The sequence below is a fragment of the Austrofundulus limnaeus genome, unplaced genomic scaffold, assembly GCF_001266775.1.
Source record: "Austrofundulus limnaeus strain Quisiro unplaced genomic scaffold, Austrofundulus_limnaeus-1.0 Scaffold420, whole genome shotgun sequence".
NCBI lineage: Eukaryota > Metazoa > Chordata > Actinopteri > Cyprinodontiformes > Rivulidae > Austrofundulus > Austrofundulus limnaeus.
This window is the reverse complement of record NW_013952822.1, coordinates 160,830-181,240: the sequence shown is the minus strand read 5'-3', so window position 1 is coordinate 181,240 and position 20,411 is coordinate 160,830. Positions and strand designations below refer to the sequence as shown.

General features: G+C 38.6%; 1 protein-coding gene across 1 annotated transcript in view; it reads left to right on the top strand.

Annotated features, from left to right (window-relative positions):
- The window catches only part of LOC106529049 (potassium voltage-gated channel subfamily C member 3), a 36,910-nt gene that overhangs the window by 13,412 nt on the left and 3,087 nt on the right, over window positions 1-20,411 (top strand). Inside the window, exons 4-5 of the mRNA XM_014024382.1 lie at window positions 946-1,807; window positions 5,664-5,870. Coding sequence (XP_013879836.1) covers window positions 946-1,807; window positions 5,664-5,870 — 1,069 coding nt within the window. The remainder of the gene's footprint in view (window positions 1-945; window positions 1,808-5,663; window positions 5,871-20,411) is intronic.

Genomic DNA, 20,411 nt, shown 5'->3' with positions numbered 1-20,411 from the left:
TTCTCTGATTGGCCCGAATGAAAAGAAATCCTCGTCTATGGGAGAAATCCCAGACGGAGCAGTGAAGGGAAACGAGAATTGAGCGTAACTGTGTAGGAAGGCAAGGGTCAGGCTAAATCAGATCCTAAACGTAAACAATCATCTCATTAATGTTAGAAGGGTCACAAGAGTAGAATAGTTTAGCTACGCTGAGAATTAAAAACAGAAAGATAAAAGTTATTCAAAGAAAATTATAAGGAAACTCGTTGTGTTAAGTCAGAATAATGTACAAACATTTACATATCAGGTACTTCCCATCCACACACTTAGAAAGTCACTTTTACATCCTTAGAAACATGTATTCAAGTTCTTCAGCTAATACTGTATGTACAGTATGAATGCATCAGATTTTATTGTTGCAATGGAGTTGCAACAAAAGCTAACAGGCTAAGCTGAGGTTCTTCTTCCATGAAGCAGCTCTGTTGTCCTCCATCCATCTTTTCAGTTACTGGCTGAGTCATTTCTACCTTCTCCTCTCTGTCAACGCTCTCTGGTTTCATTTAAAAGAGTCAATCATCAGATATTGTCCAGGATTAACCTTCAGGGTGGAAATAGTTCGCTAGCAGCGTCGCACCGAGGACCTATACACGTCATTATTTACCCAGAATGTTTTGTGTGTAAATAAAATGGCTCCATCAGTGTTAAAATATATATTTTTAAAAATTTACAAAACTAAACAGCCTACAGTATTTTTACAGTCTTTATTTTAAGTTAAATATATGTTTATCAAATAAAGTCTAATATTACAACTAATCAGGGATGCCTTTAACTCATCACATTTTGTTTGCACTTTACTCCCACATTGTTTCACTTTAATCACCATCCCAAGAATGTAGTATTCTATTTTATAAATAAATTAACAGAATAATGATTGTTTTAAAACCTTGTTTGTCTTTTACTTCACAGATAGTGTATGAAGTTGTTACAGATGGCTGGCTGACATATGTGGAGGGCGTCTGTGTCATCTGGTTCACCATTGAGGTGATGCTGCGTGTCATCTTCTGCCCTGACAAGGCAGAGTTCTTCCGCAGTGCCCTTAACATCATAGACTTTGTGGCTATTGTGCCCTTTTACCTAGAGGTGGCTCTTAGTGGTCTCTCCTCTAAAACAGCCAAAGATGTGTTGAGCTTCCTGCGTGTAGTGCGCTTTGTCCGTATCTTGCGTATATTCAAGCTGACCCGCCATTTTGTTGGCTTACGAGTCCTTGGGCACACCTTAAGGGCGAGCACCAATGAGTTCTTGCTGCTAATTATATTCCTGGCGCTGGGTGTCCTCATCTTTGCTACAATGATCTACTATGCTGAACGCATTGGAGCTGACCCAGATGATCCAACGGCTACAGCCCACACTACTTTTAAGAACATCCCCATTGGCTTCTGGTGGGCTGTAGTGACCATGACAACTCTGGGATATGGAGACATGTACCCTGAAACRTGGTCAGGAATGCTCGTGGGTGCCCTCTGTGCCTTGGCGGGTGTGTTGACTATTGCTATGCCTGTGCCCGTTATTGTCAACAACTTTGGTATGTACTATTCCCTGGCCATGGCCAAGCAAAAGCTCCCCAAGAAAAGGAACAAGCACATCCCAAGAGCACCACARCCAGGAAGCCCTAACTACTGCAAGCCAGATGCTCTGGCCATTGCAACAGCCTCTCCCGACAGACTAATGGGCAATGTGCTCGGGCCAGGCATGGTGGGATCCGGCAGCATGATTGTCACTGGAGAYTGTCCGCTGGCGCAAGAAGAGATCATTGAAATAAACAGAGCAGGTGAGTGAACCAATCAACTAAGCATTTTATGAGTCGTACAACTGAATAATGTACATAGAAAACTACTGGGTTTTCTTTTCAGATAATGTGAGAGCTTAAAATATMTGCAGGTTGACAGGTTTCATTCAAATGTCAAAACATACATTAAGACTGTAAATTAAAGAAAAAGGGCAGTAAAAATAGTGGCAGGAAYTCATCTGACAGAGAAAACACTGGTACATGAGAAACACATCAAGAAGCTTTTAACTTGTCTAACATGTAAGTTTAGATTCTCAATTATTTTATAATTCTGTTGTTTTCTTTGTCTTCATCTGCTTAGCTATGTTCTAAGTACTATTTATATAACAAACAAAAACAAAGGGCAATGAGCAAAACCTTCATTGGCATTTGTCTTGTYAATAGATAACTGTTAGGACTCTTAACTAAAGTCATAAATTAGACAAATAAAAGCTTATGAGGTTTGATTTTGTATTTGTTATACTCCTTAAAAAATTTCTTAACAAGATCTCAGACTGGAAGATGGGTAAAGTCCAAATTGAAGCCAAATCCTGCAGTGGATTATGTTAGTTATTACTGTGCAGAAATCACAATTCATGTAGATTTTGCTTCAGTGTGATTTTATTTTTAAAGTAATCTCTTGCCATATGCTCTAAAAATATATTCTGGACCTYAACTGCTTATTTATTGAGCTATAAGCTAAAATCTTGGCTTATTTTGGTGCAGAAAGCAGAGGGCCGGACGTGGCTTAACAAAGGTTTATTAAAACAAAACAGACTTCAGAGTTTACTACCTGCCTGGAAAAGGAGAGAAAGCCGGAGGAACTAAGGCAGAAGCACATGCATAAATTAGAGCCAGAGTGAAGTCTGCGGTACAATTCACTGACACAAGTGAGGACAGAGACAGGCAAAATACTGCGAGAGTTAATCAAGGAACTGGAAACACCTGGGGAAGAGAACCGGGCACAGGTGGACCATCCAGATSGGGGAAACTGATCAGGTGGACAGCCAGGGAGCTGCCGTAACARTGTAGCGGAGACSCATGTAGTATAAATCYGGRGTAACGCTCATGTGGCCCTCGGTGAAAATGAGTTTGACACCCCTGATYTAGAAGATGATAGAGGAATAAGGACTAAAGCAGGAGGCTCCACAGCCAAAGAAACAGTGGGGGCTGCTACAGTGGAGGCTGCAGCCGACGAGGAGCCAGAGCCATTGGAAGCTGCAGCAGGCGATGAACCAGGTGAYTGCCTCCAGCATGGACTCCAGAACTGCTGGCCTAGATGGCTCGGATGGATCAGGAACAGATGACTCCAGAACTGCCGGCTCACACAGGGACTCAGTCAGTACTGGGAGCTCAAGAAATGCTGATTCTGACTCTGGAACTGACTCAGGAATTGCAGTCTGGAGAAGCATAGCTTCTGATTCAGTGAGTTTTGCTCCTGATTGTCCCGCTGCTGGCTGCTCAGTGAACACTGGAGGAACAGGAACAGTCAGGACTGTCAAGGCAGGAAAGGCCAAGGCTTCAAAGGATGTGGAAATGTCAGGGGTGAGGGCTGAAGAAGAGGAGCAAACAGCACAGGGGAAGCAGCTGAAGAAGAGCAGGACATATTGGGAGGCAGAGCTAGGTCTAAGGTACAATAAACCGAAACAAGTGAAAGGACAGAGACAGGCTARAATACTGTGACGATTAATCAGGTGGAGGAAATTAACATTGAGGAGAGGACACTGTGACTGTATGACTGGATACTAAATGTGAACTGTATTGTAAAATCTACACAAGGTTTAATAAAGAGATACACTGATCCACTTCCTGGTTGGCCCAGCAAGAAGGTCCAGAGTTTAAATCGCAGCTGGGATTTGTGTGAAGTCTGCATTCTTTTTTCCAGTTACTGTGGTTTACTTCCGCAATCTGGAGACATGCATTAATAAAGAATTCTAAATAGGTGCACTTTATTCAGAATATGGCTGAATGCTAATTTAAAATGCTAATAAATGGCTTTGCCTATACCCTCTGATTCAAAACAGTGTAAGTAACTTAGATGTAAGCTATTTTAATTATGTGATTWGCAGTGTAGAAGTTACAGGACAAAAATGCAAAAATCTCAATGATAGACATCCACAAATGATTACCTTTTGGAGTCAGTCCAMTATAAGATGTCAGCCACAGTGTTTTAATCTTCTTAAGCAGGGAGACAAGTAAAACATGCAGGATAGTAATCTTTGAAGCTGACCCGTCCTAAACAGTGGCTCGGCGCTGTTCCTCCAGGACACTGAGATCTCATGACACAACCATTCTTCAGTCTGTAAAAACTGTCATTAATATAAGTAGTGGAAAGACAGTGGTCCTACAGGGTACAGATCTGGTCCAGGGTGAAATTAGTCCTGTTGTTTATAGGGATGTAACAATACATCAATCCACATTAATATCTTGATTAAATAACTAATGATTCAGTTGCATTAAGGCAAAATGAAAAAAATCAATACATATCATCATCATATGCCTGATGTGGATCAATATCATGTGCCCATCTATCACAATGCTTTTATTAGATGAGCACATTTCACTTAAGGAAGTTTTTGACGGTTAACTACTTCTGAAGTCAGTATATAAGCAAAAAATGAAAAGACGTCAGGTAATACAAGCATTTCTCCTAGAGCCAGCTTCAAACGCTGGTTCTATTAATGCTATGGAGTTGTGATGTGATGTGATGTGATGTGATGTGATGTGATGTGATGTGATGTGATGGGGAGTGTTTCTTACAAGAGAAGCTGAAATACCAGCAAAATGTTTCGCAGTATTATTTGTCAGAGTTTATGCTGCTGATGGGTCTGAGTGATGTTCCTTTTGGGAAGTCCATATAAACATGGAGCAGCTTCTCTTGGGTATRATCTGCAATAAGATAATTAACTGATTACTTTGTTCTTTCCAAGTTTGTAACCTAAGATTACCACACTCTGTTGACATTCTAAAGGCATTCCCAAAAGAATATTTATGTCAAACTGGTTTGGTTAAAAGGATTGGAAGGCACTGAAAGAAAAACTACAAACCTCAGCATATCTGCCACTTAGAGGGATTTTAGATTATTTTTGCAAATCTGCTTTGAGGTCAAGGTTGTCGTGATGAGAGGACCCAAAATAATACAGACTCCAAAGGTCAGTAGATCAGTTAAAACATAAGCATCAAAAGGCTGACAAAGCAGACACTAAGAAAACTATGTTGGAAACTCAAACTGAAGGAGARCATGGAGCAGAATAAACAACTTCAGGTGGGGCATTTTAAGGAATGGAGCTCAGAAAACTAGAGGGCAATAAAGAGTTAGAACTGATGAAGAAYATGGGAAACAGAAGTATTTTAAACAGGGAGTTCTGAGTACTCAAATGACACACAGTTGTGCTAAATAAGCAAGAACAGGTGTGGATGATCCACTGAGGGCAAGGAGAGCTGAGGGAAATGATGACCAATGGGGTGGGGGGGACTTAACAAAAGCTTTGAGAACCACTGAAATATCCCAATTTGTTCTTTTAGATCAGTTTAAGAGCGAAACTGGTTTGTATAGATCTACAGTCTGCTGGGTCTTTATTTTTATTTTCTGTCGGACAGATTAAAGTTTGTAGGAAGGGCTGATGTGGATAAGAAATAATTAAACAGAAGAAATGGAGCTACAAAGTTGCCTGGAAAATTAAAAAAGCTGTTTTTTGAATGCATGCTTTGTGAATTGTTTATTTTTATACAATAACCTTTAGTCATTATTTTTGCTAAACCAATTTTAGTTCTTTCTCCTGGTAATAAAATCTTCATACYTTTCCTTCTTTTTGTTAAATGCACTGTTGCTCACCCGCCCCACTCCCATTTTAAACAGACTCCAAGCAGAATGGTGATGCAGCCAATGCAGCTCTAGCCAACGAGGACTGCCCCACCATTGACCAAGTCCTTGGGGATGAGCGCAGCCCAGCCACCGGGGGTCTCGGCTCCAATACCAGCCGTGAGCGGTACCCACACGACCGGGCCTGCTTTCTGCTGAGCGCAGGAGAGTTTCAGCGCACCGTAGATGGGAACGTTCGAAAAGGTAGGAGGCAGAGGGGAAGCTGGGTCTGGGAAGAAGCTGACTAGCAGCTGGAAAGTGCCACTTGAAGCAAAGTCATAATTACGTGCACTGTGCAAAATAAAACAAAAATGAACACAGATGTTCATTAAAAAATGTATAAAATGACATTCATTTATAAGTGCACAGACATACTCAAACAAGGTAGATAATGCTAAAGATTTAGATTCACTGATTTAAAAATAACTATTTTTATGCTAAAGTAAAATCAAAAATTGATTTTGTGTCACCTTCCCTTAACCACAACTGTCCTATCTGAATACTTCATCAATATCATCATCATCATGTTTACTGGTAAAGCAGGTCCAGTCTTCTTTCTCACACTTTCATTTTAAACACTTAGTATCAGGACAGTTTTGAGAGGAAGCGGACCAACTGAATAGTTTCTTTTTCACAACATCGTGAGGGACAAAAAGCTCCTGTGTCGTGTTGTGAGAATGGCAGATACTGAGGATTCCTCTGTGGAATCAAGGCCACCACTGACCACCGCCCCCAGGCACCGCCAACACACCTGGTGGTGGATAAAATTACTCACTCGGTTCACCAGGATCCATCACTCTGTGCCGCCTTGAATACGCAGAAATACAACTGTACCTCCTTTGTTACATGCAGCTTAAATTGAAGATCTTGCACMAAAAACATTAAGTACATTCCCTGTTTAATTCCAGACCAGGAAAATACACAAACATTCACTATTTACCGGAAACATCGGTGTAAAGCTTGTTTWGTGTTACTCTTCCTTTCCTCAAGTTGTGTGATGTCATGCTTGTGTTACTTGGCTCTTGTTAGTTACACAATCATCTTTCTCTTCATCTATTCCTCCTTTCTTCTGTCTGTACTTCCACCCTGCTTTGTCTCTGTGTTTTGTATGTAGCTTTTTTCCCTTTCTCCTCCTCATCTTCCTCCTCTTCCTCACACCCAGTCTCTTCTCACTCTGGTATTAACACCTGGTTTTAAACAGAAGCTCATAAGCACATTTTCTCTGTCATGTTTTATAGACGAAGAAAACAACTTTTCGGATTCTCCGATAAGTTGGGTTTTACCGTAGCATATATTTTTAATCTAAAAAGAAGTTTTAAACAAAAGTACCAAAGCCTATGATAATATTCCTACAAAATAAATCAATAATCAAAAGTTTGCAAAAAACATTTTCAGATGAGTTCCAGAGTGAAAGTGACCAGTGTGCAWGTGTGTGACTAAACAGTTGATTTACTCTGTTTCCAACCCTAGACCTGAACTCAAGTCAGATTTATTGTCCAGGAAGCACCTTTAAAGGCATATTAGGCTAGTGTAAAACATTAGTTGTTCAGAAAACAGAATTTGACAAGTTCCACAGGCTGACAGGAAACAAGGGGAAAGAAGACAGATAAGACAAGGAAGACACAACTAAAACACACATCTGTACAAACTACCTGCATTAGAACAATGCTGAAGAGTTGAGGGGGCAGTTTTTACTGTTTGGTGATGGTATCTCAGCTTTTTTTCTTCTACCTTCAGAGATCTGAACTCACTGACATCAACTGGCTCTTTGAAAATTTGTGCTCCAAGACAAAACAGGCTTGTTTTATTTTTCTCAAAAATCTAGTTTTCTCACCTTCCTCGTCACATTCTGACCTGAAGCTTTACATTACGGTCCACCAGCTGCACATGTAAACATAAAAGACCTTCAGCAGGTGGTAAGAGCAGCAGAACACAACCATCTATTCTTAGTCACAGCTGGGCATCTTCAAATAAGTAGGTGTATTTTTAAAAGTGCCAACTCATCAGGAAGATTCAGATTAATCAAAAATAAAAACAGAAAAATCAGCTTCTTCTCACTTCCCACTAACTCCTCTTCCAGTTAGTTCTGAAGGAAGTCAACATTTCTTGCTGCTAAGAAATGTTTCTTTTCTTGAATTTGCTGAGCATAATTTAGAACCCCTTTAAATTTGTCATTATTCTTTAAAATCCCTCCACCCTTCTGCTGCTTCTCCTTCTTAGAGCTGTGTTTACCGATGGTTAGAAAACACATTATCCCACCCAACTGTTAAGGAATGTGGATCAGGWAAGAAAATGCATCCACACAATTAAAATTACTCCTACTAAAATAAGAAGTGAATGTCTTTCTGCTGTAAAGTGGCTTCAAGTGGGAAGTGGGAAGAATCTGGTTTGTGTTTTTATTTTGATTAATCTGAATCTTCCTGATGAGTTGATGTCTTTTAAAAAATACACCTAGTTTTTCTGAAGATGGAACAGGGTGACATTCACAGGTATGATGAGCAGGTGAGATGAGCACTGGAGCTGGAACAGGAGGTGCACCCACAGGAATAATAGATGGACGTTGTGACAAAAATAATTGTTGACTTATCAATTAATGGAAAAAAATAATTGGAGATTAGTTAAAATGATCATTAGTTGCAGCCCAAATAAAAACAGATTGACTGTCTGGGGGTGTCTGGGTTAGCTGCAAGCATACAGTACGTATAACAAAAGTCAACTAATAGCCCTTGGATTGTTTGGCAGAAGGAGGAAGGAGGTCCTCAGGATTTCTGATCCCCAGTTTCTCCCCCATTTGGGGCATTTATAATTGATAGTGACACTCAGTATTTTGGTATTATTTTCTTGAGAATACAGTCTAAAACCCCTTCAAATATGGTGAAAAGCATCCCAAATTTTAACAATCTGCCAAAAGCTGTTTTTCCTGGATTGTACATCCTGCTGCACTGTCTCAAGGACATCACAGCCTCCATCTTGGGTCTTGTCTGATGTGGCACACCCCCGCTTCTATTACTCTTGTGTTGCCATGATTTTTTTTTTATTATTGTTTTAGCCACTTCAGTAGAAAGCAGAACTGAATATTAGTTTCTTAGTTTCTTCATCATAGGAGACTTTTTTAAGAAGAAAAAGAAAGAGAAGAAAAAGGTGAAATTTTAATGGGAAAGAGTGAAAGAGAGATTAGAAGATATGTGAAATATACATCAAGAAAACACAAGACAGCAGAACCGGCATCTGTCTGCACACCTGCAGAAACAGAAAGAACAAAAACACAGCAACAAAAATACATATGTATATAATAATAATGATTATAATCTTGCTGAAAGGTACTGTATATATAGGTGTGTGTGTGTGTGTGTGTGTGTGTGTGTGTGTGTGTGTGTGTGTGTGTGTGTGTGTGTGTGTGTGTGTGTGTGTGTATATATATATAGGTGCAACAATACATGTACCTGTATCGAACAGTGCTGTATCGAACAAAACAGCTTTTAAAAATTGACTTTATCAACCTGTCTTCTGAAGATGCTCTGTGTTAAAGGATCAGTGGATCTGTGTTCGACTACTCCTCCTAGGCTGCATTTTTGAGCGCAGGTCCACTGAGAAACTTGCTGTTTCAGCAACATTAAATTAAAAAACTGTACTTTTGATTAAACAAATGTTCATAGTTAATATAAATAAATTACAAGTTAAAAGGGTATGGAAATTTCTCTTCTTTTGTATCAAAAAAATATCGAACCGTGAGACTAAAGTATCGAACCGAACCGAACAGTGAATTTCCTGTATCGTTGCACCCCTAATATATGTATATATACTGTATATACACACACACAGTGGTTAGACAATGAAACTGAAACACATGTCATTTTAGTGTGGGAGGTTTCATGGCTAAATTGGACCAGCCTGGTGGCCAATCTTCATTAATTGCGCATTGCACCAATAAGAACAGAGTGTGAAGGTCCAATTAGCAGGGTAAGAGCACAGTTTTGCCTCCAAAGCTAGCATGAGCCTACATTTATCATATGAACCATTATTGCTAAAGTAAGTAGAATACCTACACTCTAAAAATGAAATGTTGGTTTTACTTTACCATGTTATGTTACCTGGTTCCACTTAACTGAGTTGAGTAAAGTCAAAGCAACATATGTTCTTTGGCTAAAAAAACTGGTATATTGCTTTGAATTTACTCAACTCAGTTAAGTGGAACAAGGTAACATGACATGGTTAAGTAAATCCAACATTTCATTTTTTACAGTGTAAACATCTGACAAATGAAGCGAGGAAAGAAAAGGTGAACCAGAAGCCATGCTAAATCAAGCTAAAGCTTGTGAGCGCTAGAGGACCCCAAATTGACCAATAAAACCAAGGAGTGTTAAAAGATAAAAGGTTTCACAAGCACAATGCAGTAGTAGAAAATATACTCTCAACGGCCACTTTATTACGTACAACTTGCTTGTACCAGTTTGAACACCATTTTGCCTTCAGAACTGCCTTAATCCTTCATGGCATAGATTCAACAAGGTACTGGAAACATTCCTCWGAGAGTCTGGTCCATATTGACATGATGGCATCACACAGTTCCTGCAGATTTGTCGGCTGCACATCCATGATGCGAATCTCCCGTTCCACCACATCCCAAAGATGCTCTATTGGATTGAGATCTGGTGACTGTTGAGGCCATTTGAGTACAGTGAACTCATTGTGTTCAAGAAACCAGTCTGAGATGATTCATGCTTTATGACATGGAGCATTATCCTGCTGGAAGTAGCCATCAGAAGATGGTACACTGTGGTCATAAAGGAATGGACATGATCAGCAACAATACTCAGGTAGACTGTGGTGTTGACACGATGCTCTAATGGGCCCAAAGCGAGCCAGTAAAATATCCCCCACACCATTGCATCACCACCACCAGCCTGAACTGTTGAAACAAGGCAGGATGGATCCATGCTTTCATGTTGTTGAGCTAAATTCTGACCYTMCCATCCRAATGTCGCAGCAGAAATCAAGACTCATCAGACCAGGCAACGTTTTTCCAATCTTCTCTTGTCCAATTTCGATGAGCTTGTGCAAATTGTAGCCTCAGTTTCCTGTTCTTAGCTGAAAGGAGTGGCACCCTTAGCTGAAAGGAGTGGCACCYGGTGTGGTCTTCTGCTGCTGTAGCCCATCTGCCTCAAGGTTTGAGGTGTTGTGTGTTCAGAGATGCTCTTCTGCCTACCTCGGTTGTAACGAGTGGTTATTTGAGTCACTGTTGCCTTTCTATCAGCTCGAACCTGTCTGSCCATTCTCCTCTGACCTCTGGCATCAACAAGGCATTTCCACCCACAGAACTGCTGCTCACTGGATATTTTCTCTTTTTCGGACCATTCTCTGTAAACCCTAGAGATGGTTGTGGGTGAAAATCCCAGTACATCAGCAGTTTGTGAAATACTCAGACCAGCCCTTCTAGCACCAACAACCATGCCACGTTCAAAGGCACTYAAATCACCTTTCTTCCCCATTCTGATGCTCAGTTTGAACTGCAGCAGATCGTCTTGGCCACGTCTACATGCCTAAATGCATTGAGTTGCTGCCATGTGATTGGCTGATTTGACATTTGCGTTCATGAACAGTTGGACAGGTGTAACCTATAATGTGGCCGGTGATTGTACATACATACAAAAAGTGCTTGAGACAAAGATCCCCAACCAGAGAGGGCATTCCACCCTTTTCTGGTCAGATAAATCAAGTAAATCAACATTTTCTGCAAACAAGCAAACTACTGTACACCAAGCACCAGCAGAGCAAACAAAGCAAAAAGTAACACATCAGCACATCAGCTCTCCTCCTGCAGTAGAGTAAGGCTCAAACTTTTCTCAGTTTGGAATATCATGCAGAAGTTCTTTTGGAGGAGACATGCTAAAGGCGAGTCTATGCAGGTTTAATGTCCAGAGCAGATTTCTGCTATCAAGAAAGAAATCAGCTGAACAGACAGGGAATCTCTTGTCCAAACAAAAAAAAAAAAAAAAAAATCCATCAAACTTGGAAAGTGATAAATAAAAAAATGACATACATTTGCACTTAAAGCAAAATCGTGGTAGTCTTCTTGTTATCTAAGTTTTTATCAACAGTTATACAGTTACAGTGTACACTGTACAAGTTTGTGGGACCTAATGTTACATACAAGGTATTCTGTTCTACACTAAACACTCTTTTCTTTTTGTTGTTTCTTTCTTTCTTTTTCTTTGTTTGTGTACTAATCCAACACACCACACAGTGAAAGTCTGCAAGTCCAGCAAAGCCTTTCCTCTTTTTTATATCACTCTAACACATGCGTATTCATCCCATCTTCAGGCTATTTCCACCCACGTTGTGTTACTAAAGTCTGATACATGAAGGTATGTACACACCGTCACAGCACTGCTGACCAATTTGCTGCAAATCTGAGATTAGCTTCTTGCTTTTGCTTTAAATGCAAACTGGAAAACGTCAGAATAGTTAAAAACTTAGAACTGTTTTGCATCCAGAAACTCCATCATGGCTTGAGCTTTATGCAAACGGTAATGACAGCTATTAGAAATATTTTGCACTTTTCATCTTTAACAATGGTTTTCATGAACTATCAAGCTAAGCAAGCTTCACTCAGTACACAAAATTGTAGTTTGTTTTATTTGTAGTTTTTGTTTTCGAAAGTCTTGGTTTTTTTTTTACCAAGCATATATAATATTTAAATGTTAGTTTACCAAAAAGGGCTTTGCTGACTCAAAGGTAGACAATGTGCAATAAAGCTGCTCTTTGTGCAGATGAATGCTTGGCTGGGTGAGCTCTCAAATATGCAAACTCTAAAGTTAGTTTTATTTCTAATTTAAGACAGCATAATAAAAATACTCAGCTTCAGCATTTTTAGGTCAGATAAGCAGGTGGAATTGTTTCTCATCTTACTGCAGACTGTTTCAGATCTTTTTTGTTGTTGTGCTTAATATATACTTAGCTCAAAAGGTAAGAAAGTTTGTGTTTGGAAGATTATTTCTTTGTTGTAACAATGCTTCTTGGGCATAAATCTTATAGCCTGTTAATTTCCCTTTTCAAATTGTGCCACATTTGTAAGGAACATGCATTTGTGTGATGAGTAGTAGAACTGAGCTTGTGGGTTTGGCAGATGAAAAGTTTACCAAATCTTCTCTACCAAACAGCTCATTTAGCTGTTGCTGTTGACACTTGTTTAGAGCTTCTGGTTCCACCAGATGCTGCCAAGCAAGTGCCTGCTATAAGATTTATTGGCAAGAAGCATTGTTACAACAATTAAATCATTTACAAACACAAATTTCCTTACTTTTTGTGCTAAGTATATTTCCAGGAACAAAATTAATACAGATCAGTGTTCTGTAGAGCTGCTTTCATGCTGTTTTCAACTKAATTTAAAAATGATGCCAGTGATATCATTTAGGAACTTTGTCATATTGTTTACAGTATGTCGCCAGTAAATTCTGCCCTGGTTGGCTGTTAGCCGATACGGCAAATAGATTTGAAGGTAGTTCAATCAATCAATCAATCAATCAATCAATCAATCAATCAATCAATCAATAAACTTTATTTAACCAGGTAGAAAACCCAGTGAGATCAGGATCTCTTTTACAAGGGTGACCTGATCAAGAGGTCCGCACGACATGTTACAGAGTGTATCAGAGTTTAAATTTACATAGTGATTTATGTACAACAATTCAAAACACAAATAGTTAAAAAAACAGAATGAGACATTTTGTCATTTAAAACGTATAATTACCAATTACGGCATAATGATTTTTTAAACAGTTGATTAGTGCGACATTAGTCAATCAAACACTTATGCTTACAAATTCAAACAAGATAATAAAAACTCAACGAATAAGAAGTCAGATGAGAGATCAGCACTAACAGTTATACTGTACAAGTAGAGACAAGAGAACATCTGCATGAATCAAACTTCTTTGTAATGTTACCAGTGAGGATGGACAAGAAGGATCTAAGRGAGATGAGTGTTGACAATTTTAGATCCGTCTGTACATTGTTCCAGGCTGAGGGGGGCAGCGAAGCTGAATGCTTTTTTCCTACTTCAGTTCTGACAGGAGGAACTGACAGGAGGACTCGATTGTTGGAGCGCAGGGAATATTTACTACGTGATGTTTGTATTGAGGTGGTAAGATATGATGGGACTAGGTTCAGGAGGRTTTTATATACGAAAGATATCCAGTGAGTGTATCTGCGAGCTGCGAGTGATGACCATTTTGATTTGACGTACAGCTCACAGTGATGAGTGAGATAGTTGGAATCAGTGATGAACCGGAGAGCACTGTGGCAAAGGGAGTCTAAGGATTGCAGGTATTTTGATGCAGCAGTCATGAACAGCATGTCACCATAGTCTGATAGGCATGAATGTTGCAGCTGCTAATGTTTTCCTGGCTTTACATGAAAAGCAGGACTTGTTTCTGAAATAAAAACCTAGTTTCAGTTTGAGCTTAGTTGCCATTTTGGCGATGTGAGCTTTAAAGGAAATGTCAGAGTCAATGTAGAATCCTACATATTTGTAAGTGGAGCAGATTTCAATTTGTTGTCCCTGTTGGGTTGCAATTGTTGGTAGGCTCCCTGGTTGTTTTCTGTTAGAAAAAAATCATGATTTTTGTTTTGTCAGCATTTAAGACTAGTTTTAATTTTTGAAGACAGGACTGGRTGATGCTGAAAGTGTCCTGGAGGTAGTTGAAAGCTTGGCTGAGCGAGGATGAACAGCAGTAGATGATGGTGTCATCAGAGTAAAAATGGTAGGAGGTGTTTAACAGATTACTGCACAGATCATTTATATACACTGTATAAAGAGAATAAGATGGGTCCTAAGACTGAGCTCTGTGGTACCCCTTTCACAATATTTCGGGAACTAGAGGAGGATCCTGCTACATGAACAGACTGTGTTCTGTCAGTCAGATAGTTGCTGAACCAGGAGACGGCTTGTTTTGAGAGACCAGAACGTTCCAGGATGTTCGACATGAGTCTGTGGTCAACAGTGTCGAATGCTTTGGACAGGTCAATAAATAGTGCAGCACAATATTTTTTTACATTCCTGGGCATTTATGATGTCATTTAGAACCTTGAGGACTGTGGTAACAGTGCTGTGCTTTTTCCTGAAGCCTGATTGGAATGGTGATAGAATATTGTTAAACTCAAGGAAGTCAGTTAACTGATCACAGACTAGTCTTTCAAACAGTTTCGCCAAGATACAGTACATAATTTGGATATTGGTCTATAGTTATTGACATCAGTTGCTTCCCCACCTTTCAGTAGGGGGCTGACAAAAGCTGATTTCCAGACTTTCGGTATTGTGTTTGTGTTGAGACTGAGATTGAAAATGTACGTGAGCAGTTCAGCAATGAACTCTGCAGCTAGCTTTAGGAAAAATGGTTCTATGTTGTCCGGACCTGCTGCTTTGCATGTGTCGAGGGATTGTAGTGCTTTTTTAACCTCTGAGGGAGACACAGTTACAAAGTTAAAATGGTTTGTGACCGGTCTGTCAAGCACAAACGGAATATCCGGTGTAAACATACTGGCCTGGTYGACTGGTTGCGTTTGAGGGTGTGTGGATTCAAACAGGGAGTCAGAGGAAATAAAGTGTTCATTAAAACAGTTGAGAATTGTCGATTTGTCAGACAGCGTACCAGAGCTGGTGAATATGGAGTTAGGTAAATTTGTAGCTGTTATCTGACCAGAAATTGATTTTATTGTTTGCCAAAACTTTTTTGGGTTGTTTAGATTTTTGGACGACTCAGTCAGAAAGTAGTTAGACTTTGCAGTTCTAATCATTGTTGTGCATTTGTTMCTAAGCTGCCGGAAATTGATCCAGTCGCTTTCAGATTTTGATTTTCTGGCCTAAGCCTTAGTTGGCAAAGCAGTGAAAGATGATKGTGTATTTTTTTGAAAACAGACACAAAATTATATCTAGGATGAAATGAACTTTTAACATTTTTATTTCACTAATTGGGCAGGAAAAGTGCCTACAATTGTGGTTAGACGTTTCCATCTAGCCATCATACCAAAAATTGTTATATTGATTTTGAGTGTTAATTATATATTTAAACTGTTCCTTTTCCAGCCCAGAATTATTTTACAATCTAGACTTTACAAGCAGTTTTAATATGTGCCTCACTGTTGATTTTAGGTGAAGCTGAAGAATTAAAAAATAGTCCTCCTTCCATTCACTTTGTGCAGTGCATCAGTACCACAACATGATGCTACCGTCACCGTGCTTGACAGTTGAGACAGGGTTTTTAAGATTTACAGCCTCACCTAGACTTCCTCCAAAGATACGTCTTGTCTTTGTGGCCACACAACTCAACTTTTGTCTTGTTTGAGTGTCACCTTTTCTCCAGAAGCTGTTTGGCTTATTTGTGTGGATAGCTGCAGATTTCAGTCCAACTTGAAGGTGTAGCTTTTTGGAGCAGGAGCTGTCAGTTCACAGTGATGTAAAACTGGCTTTACTGTAGACAGGGACACTGGTGTTCCAGCAGTTTTCAGTTCATGACAGGCTTTTAACAGTAACACAGTTTGTCACAAGTACAGGAAACTGGATCACCACTTGAACTGTCTTTTGCTAACAGCCACAACAAAAAAGAAGCAGTAGAAAAAACTAAACGCTCTACATCAAACAAAGCATGGCTGGTTCATAATAACACAGAGAAGCTTAAAGACCTGCCTGTTTGTCACACATCAGCTGTGTGGAAAAGCTCTGCAATCAGGTGAGATGAAAGGCACGTGTATGGCTTTATGGCAAGTAGTTATATAAAATAATTAGCACTTTAGAAAGCTTATGGCAAGCCTTATGTGTAGATTTTTGGTATCAAGTGTAACTTTTCCTACACTGAGGTCATTCAGATCTGTCTTATTTGCATCAACTCAAGGTCAAGTTAACTGAAGTTTGATTTTTGGATGTATTTTATTTTTTATTTGTAATGTTTTATTACCAGAACAGAGAGACGCTTTTCTGATGTTTTTCAAACTTTCTTTTTGACACGTGGCATGTGTGTTAGTGTCAGAAGACAGAACAATGTGACATTTTTAATGGTGAGGTTACCAGTCAAAAACTTTATTTGCTGTCCATGATTTTAACATGACTACACTTTTCTGTTTAAAACAAAAACACAAAACCAAAATAGACAAATATATGCAAGCATTTGTTGTTTGTTGTACCAAACTTATGTAAAACTGTGACCTACATTATGTATTGTACCATGACCTACCATTACATTCCTGATGCATATACAATAGTACTGCAAAGATTAGTCAACATACTCAATTACGTCGATTACAAAAATTTGTTACATTATTGATGCTTCACATTTTTAACTATGTAAATGTTCATTTGTAATTGCAATGCAATACATGAACTGCTGGGGGCAAAATTACTTCTATTGTCTTGTGGTTGTATTGTTTACTGATAAAGAACATAWTGGCCTGTAAACAACAGAAGAAGAAGCAGGTGGGCACATCAAAGAGCGATAATAATGGCAGAACAGAAAGATGATCAGGTCGAAGAGGTAAAAAATCATGGCTTACACTTACAAAACTTAGCTACTTTTTATGGGTCACCAAGTGTTGKATTAAATGTTAAAAAATGCCACATTTTCATTATTTAGCTCATTTCATGATTGTCCTAATTTAAAATTTTGCATGAACCTTTTATTGTTATTTAGCTCACTGTTCTTAAATTTAGACTATTTTTTTACTATTTGAAACTTAAATTATATGTAAATAATAAATGCTAAATCTCAACATGTAAATCTAAATCTAAAAGTTAAATCTTAAATGTTGTAGTCACAGTAAATGTTGAAGTTTAAGTATGAAGTTGTTTAAGTATTTCGGAATGGAATGCAGCCTTTGCTCTTGGTGCTCTGCTCTTGTTGTGATCTCATCATCCTGAGACAGTAGCAACCGCTAACACAGCTAATGCTTCCCTACAATATATCAAGCTTGCAGTTGCAGCTGGTGTCCTAACTTCACTTTAAACTGCCGGACCACAGGACCATCCATATTGTTTTCAACGAAAACATTTTGGCTTTAGATTTTATAAACCATCGTCACCAGCATTAGCAGTGGTTAGTGTTGACATTTGTCACAGAATGATGACATCATCCTGGTTAGCTAAAACTTTCCTCTGCTAATGCTGCTGAACTTGGATTAAAATCTAAATTTAGCTCATATTTTAAGTTTAGTTTGGACTTGCAACGATACGTCTTCACTCAGCAGGGCAGGTTAACAACCGCTCATACTGGGGAAGAGGCTGCTATTTTGAGTTACATGCACGTCAGTCCACATCACTGTGGTGTTTAGCTCAGAAAGATCTAATATCCTGGACCTTTATCAGAGGACAGAAAGAGATTCCAGCTTTTTTTTTTTTTTTTTTAGTTTAAGAAAATAAAGGACCTCTCTAACCCTGTTTGGATATGTAAGTGAAACTGTGGAGTTCCAGTCTGGAAGTATTCCAGCAGAGTTTTGTGTGACATTAAGTCCTTATTTAGCTGCAGAGAAAGCAAGTAGATCACACCCATAGCAATGCAGTTAAAATCATTAGGAGCAATATTCTCTCCGGTTTAAGCAGATAATGTCAATATAATTTTAAACAGAGAATCTCCACAGTTGGACACAGCAGGTTTAGCTGCAGCTATTCTGCTTTTTATGAGCTCACGTGCGGCCCAGAATTAGTGGTGGCATCAATGTACTAAAATCAGAAACTGTGTTTATGCCCCAATTACACTCTGCTTCTTCTGATTGTTGCTGACGTGAAGAAATTATAAATATTATAAATCCACTGTCAAATGCAGGGCAGTGACCAATATAGCCTCAAAACTAAATAAGTGAAAACTGAGAATGAATCATTAAAAAAAGTTTCAAATTCTATTTTGAATTGTCAAAATAGTTCAAAAACACAGAGGACAAAACACAACTCAGCAAGCAAAAGTAAATAAGTCATTTGCATTATTTATTAAAAAACTTTTGTGGGGTAAATTTATTTTTCTCGGTGGGCCAACGTGGGAGCAGGTCAAACAAAAAATCAGGGGCTCTAATATCAAACCCTGTGGAACCCCAAAAGACCAAGGTGCAGTGTAGAATTCAGACCCAGCTATATTTACATGGTTCTGTCTTCCAAATATGACCTCAACCGTTTTAGCTCTGTATTACAAATACTCACATGTGCTTTAAATGATACATTAAAATATTATGGTCTATTGTATCATAAGCAGTGATTAGATCAAATATGACAAATAATAAAATATAATACAATCACATTACCAAAGCGCTCCCACAAAACATAGCCTACTCTTTGTCATTCATAATAATAATAATAATAATAATAATAATAATAATAATAATAATACAGGTGTAAAGGTATAAACACTATAAATCACAGTTTGTCTCTTGGATCATAACTTTGATAAGAGGAAGGCTCAGAGGTGGCAGACAAGGTAAGATTTGTAGGCTACAAATTTCACTATAAAATTAAAATTAAAACATCATTTCAAATGAATTTTAAAATGTGCCATGTTTCAAACTATAAGCTTGATAAATAAAAAARGTGAAAGGAATTTCTTTTTGTTTAGAAAATGATATAAAAACAACTAAGGCCTGATACAAAACAAAAAAACATTGAACATTGGATTGAAAAGCATCTGCCAACATGAAACTCCAAAATAAATAAATGGTTAAACATGTGTCAGTGTCTCTTTCCTGTCCTGTCTACGCCCAGTTCTGGTTCTGCTAGAGGTTTCTTCCACTTTAAAAGGAGTTGAACCTGCTGCTCAGATTTGGAGATTGTGACAAAAAAAGATTTGATGCAACTTAATAATTAAGACCCCTTGAAAACTGGCAAGAATTTACATTTTTCACTGTTGAATCATAAAAAGGTTCTAAGTAGAGTTTCAAAATGCAAAAAGAAGAAATGGAAATGAGACCAAAAAAAGAGTAAGCATTTTATTGCAAACAACAATTAAGCTGAAATAGGCTGTTCATCAGCTGATCAAATGTTTAAGACCACAGCATTTAAAAAGACAAATCTTCGCAAAATTCTGAATTCAGTGTCATTTTCTGTCAGGTATCCACAGTGTAATGACCTCCTGATGACAAAGGCAAAAAGGCTTTTTCTCTTTGAACGTGGTCGGATTGTTTAGCTGCATAAGCAAGGCCTCTCACAGTGTACCATTGCTGCTGAGGTTGGACTCACTAAGACAGTCATTTTAAAAGATCCTGAAGGTTGAGGAACAACAAAGTCAAGTGTAGAGCCAAAAAATTTCACCCGGCCCTGAAATGGAAAATCCAATTGGCTGTCCATCAAGACACGGGATGATCCTCAGCCCAAATGAAGCTTGTCACTGGTGCCAACCACGGTCCCGTAACCATCAGACAGCRTCTGTGATAAAAGGGTTTTACAAACAGAAAACTTATTTAAAGGCCTCGTCTCCTTCACTGACACAAAATTCAGTTTGGAGTTTGCACAAGAGCACCTGTAGGGGTTTTGGGTATATTCTAAAATGGATAATTTGTGAATTATTTAAATGAGCAAATTATCTGACCTCGATGCACCACGTTCTTAATTTGGTCAAGGATTATCCCAGGAAAGAGACGAAAACCTGTAACTTTATTGTAATCAGTCTCACAATAAATGCACACAAAATCGTTTGATGAGTTCTTTGTCTTATCAGAACCAATAATACTTTATCAAGACACAAAAGTGACATTAGCTTATGTTGGCACGTTCTCCAC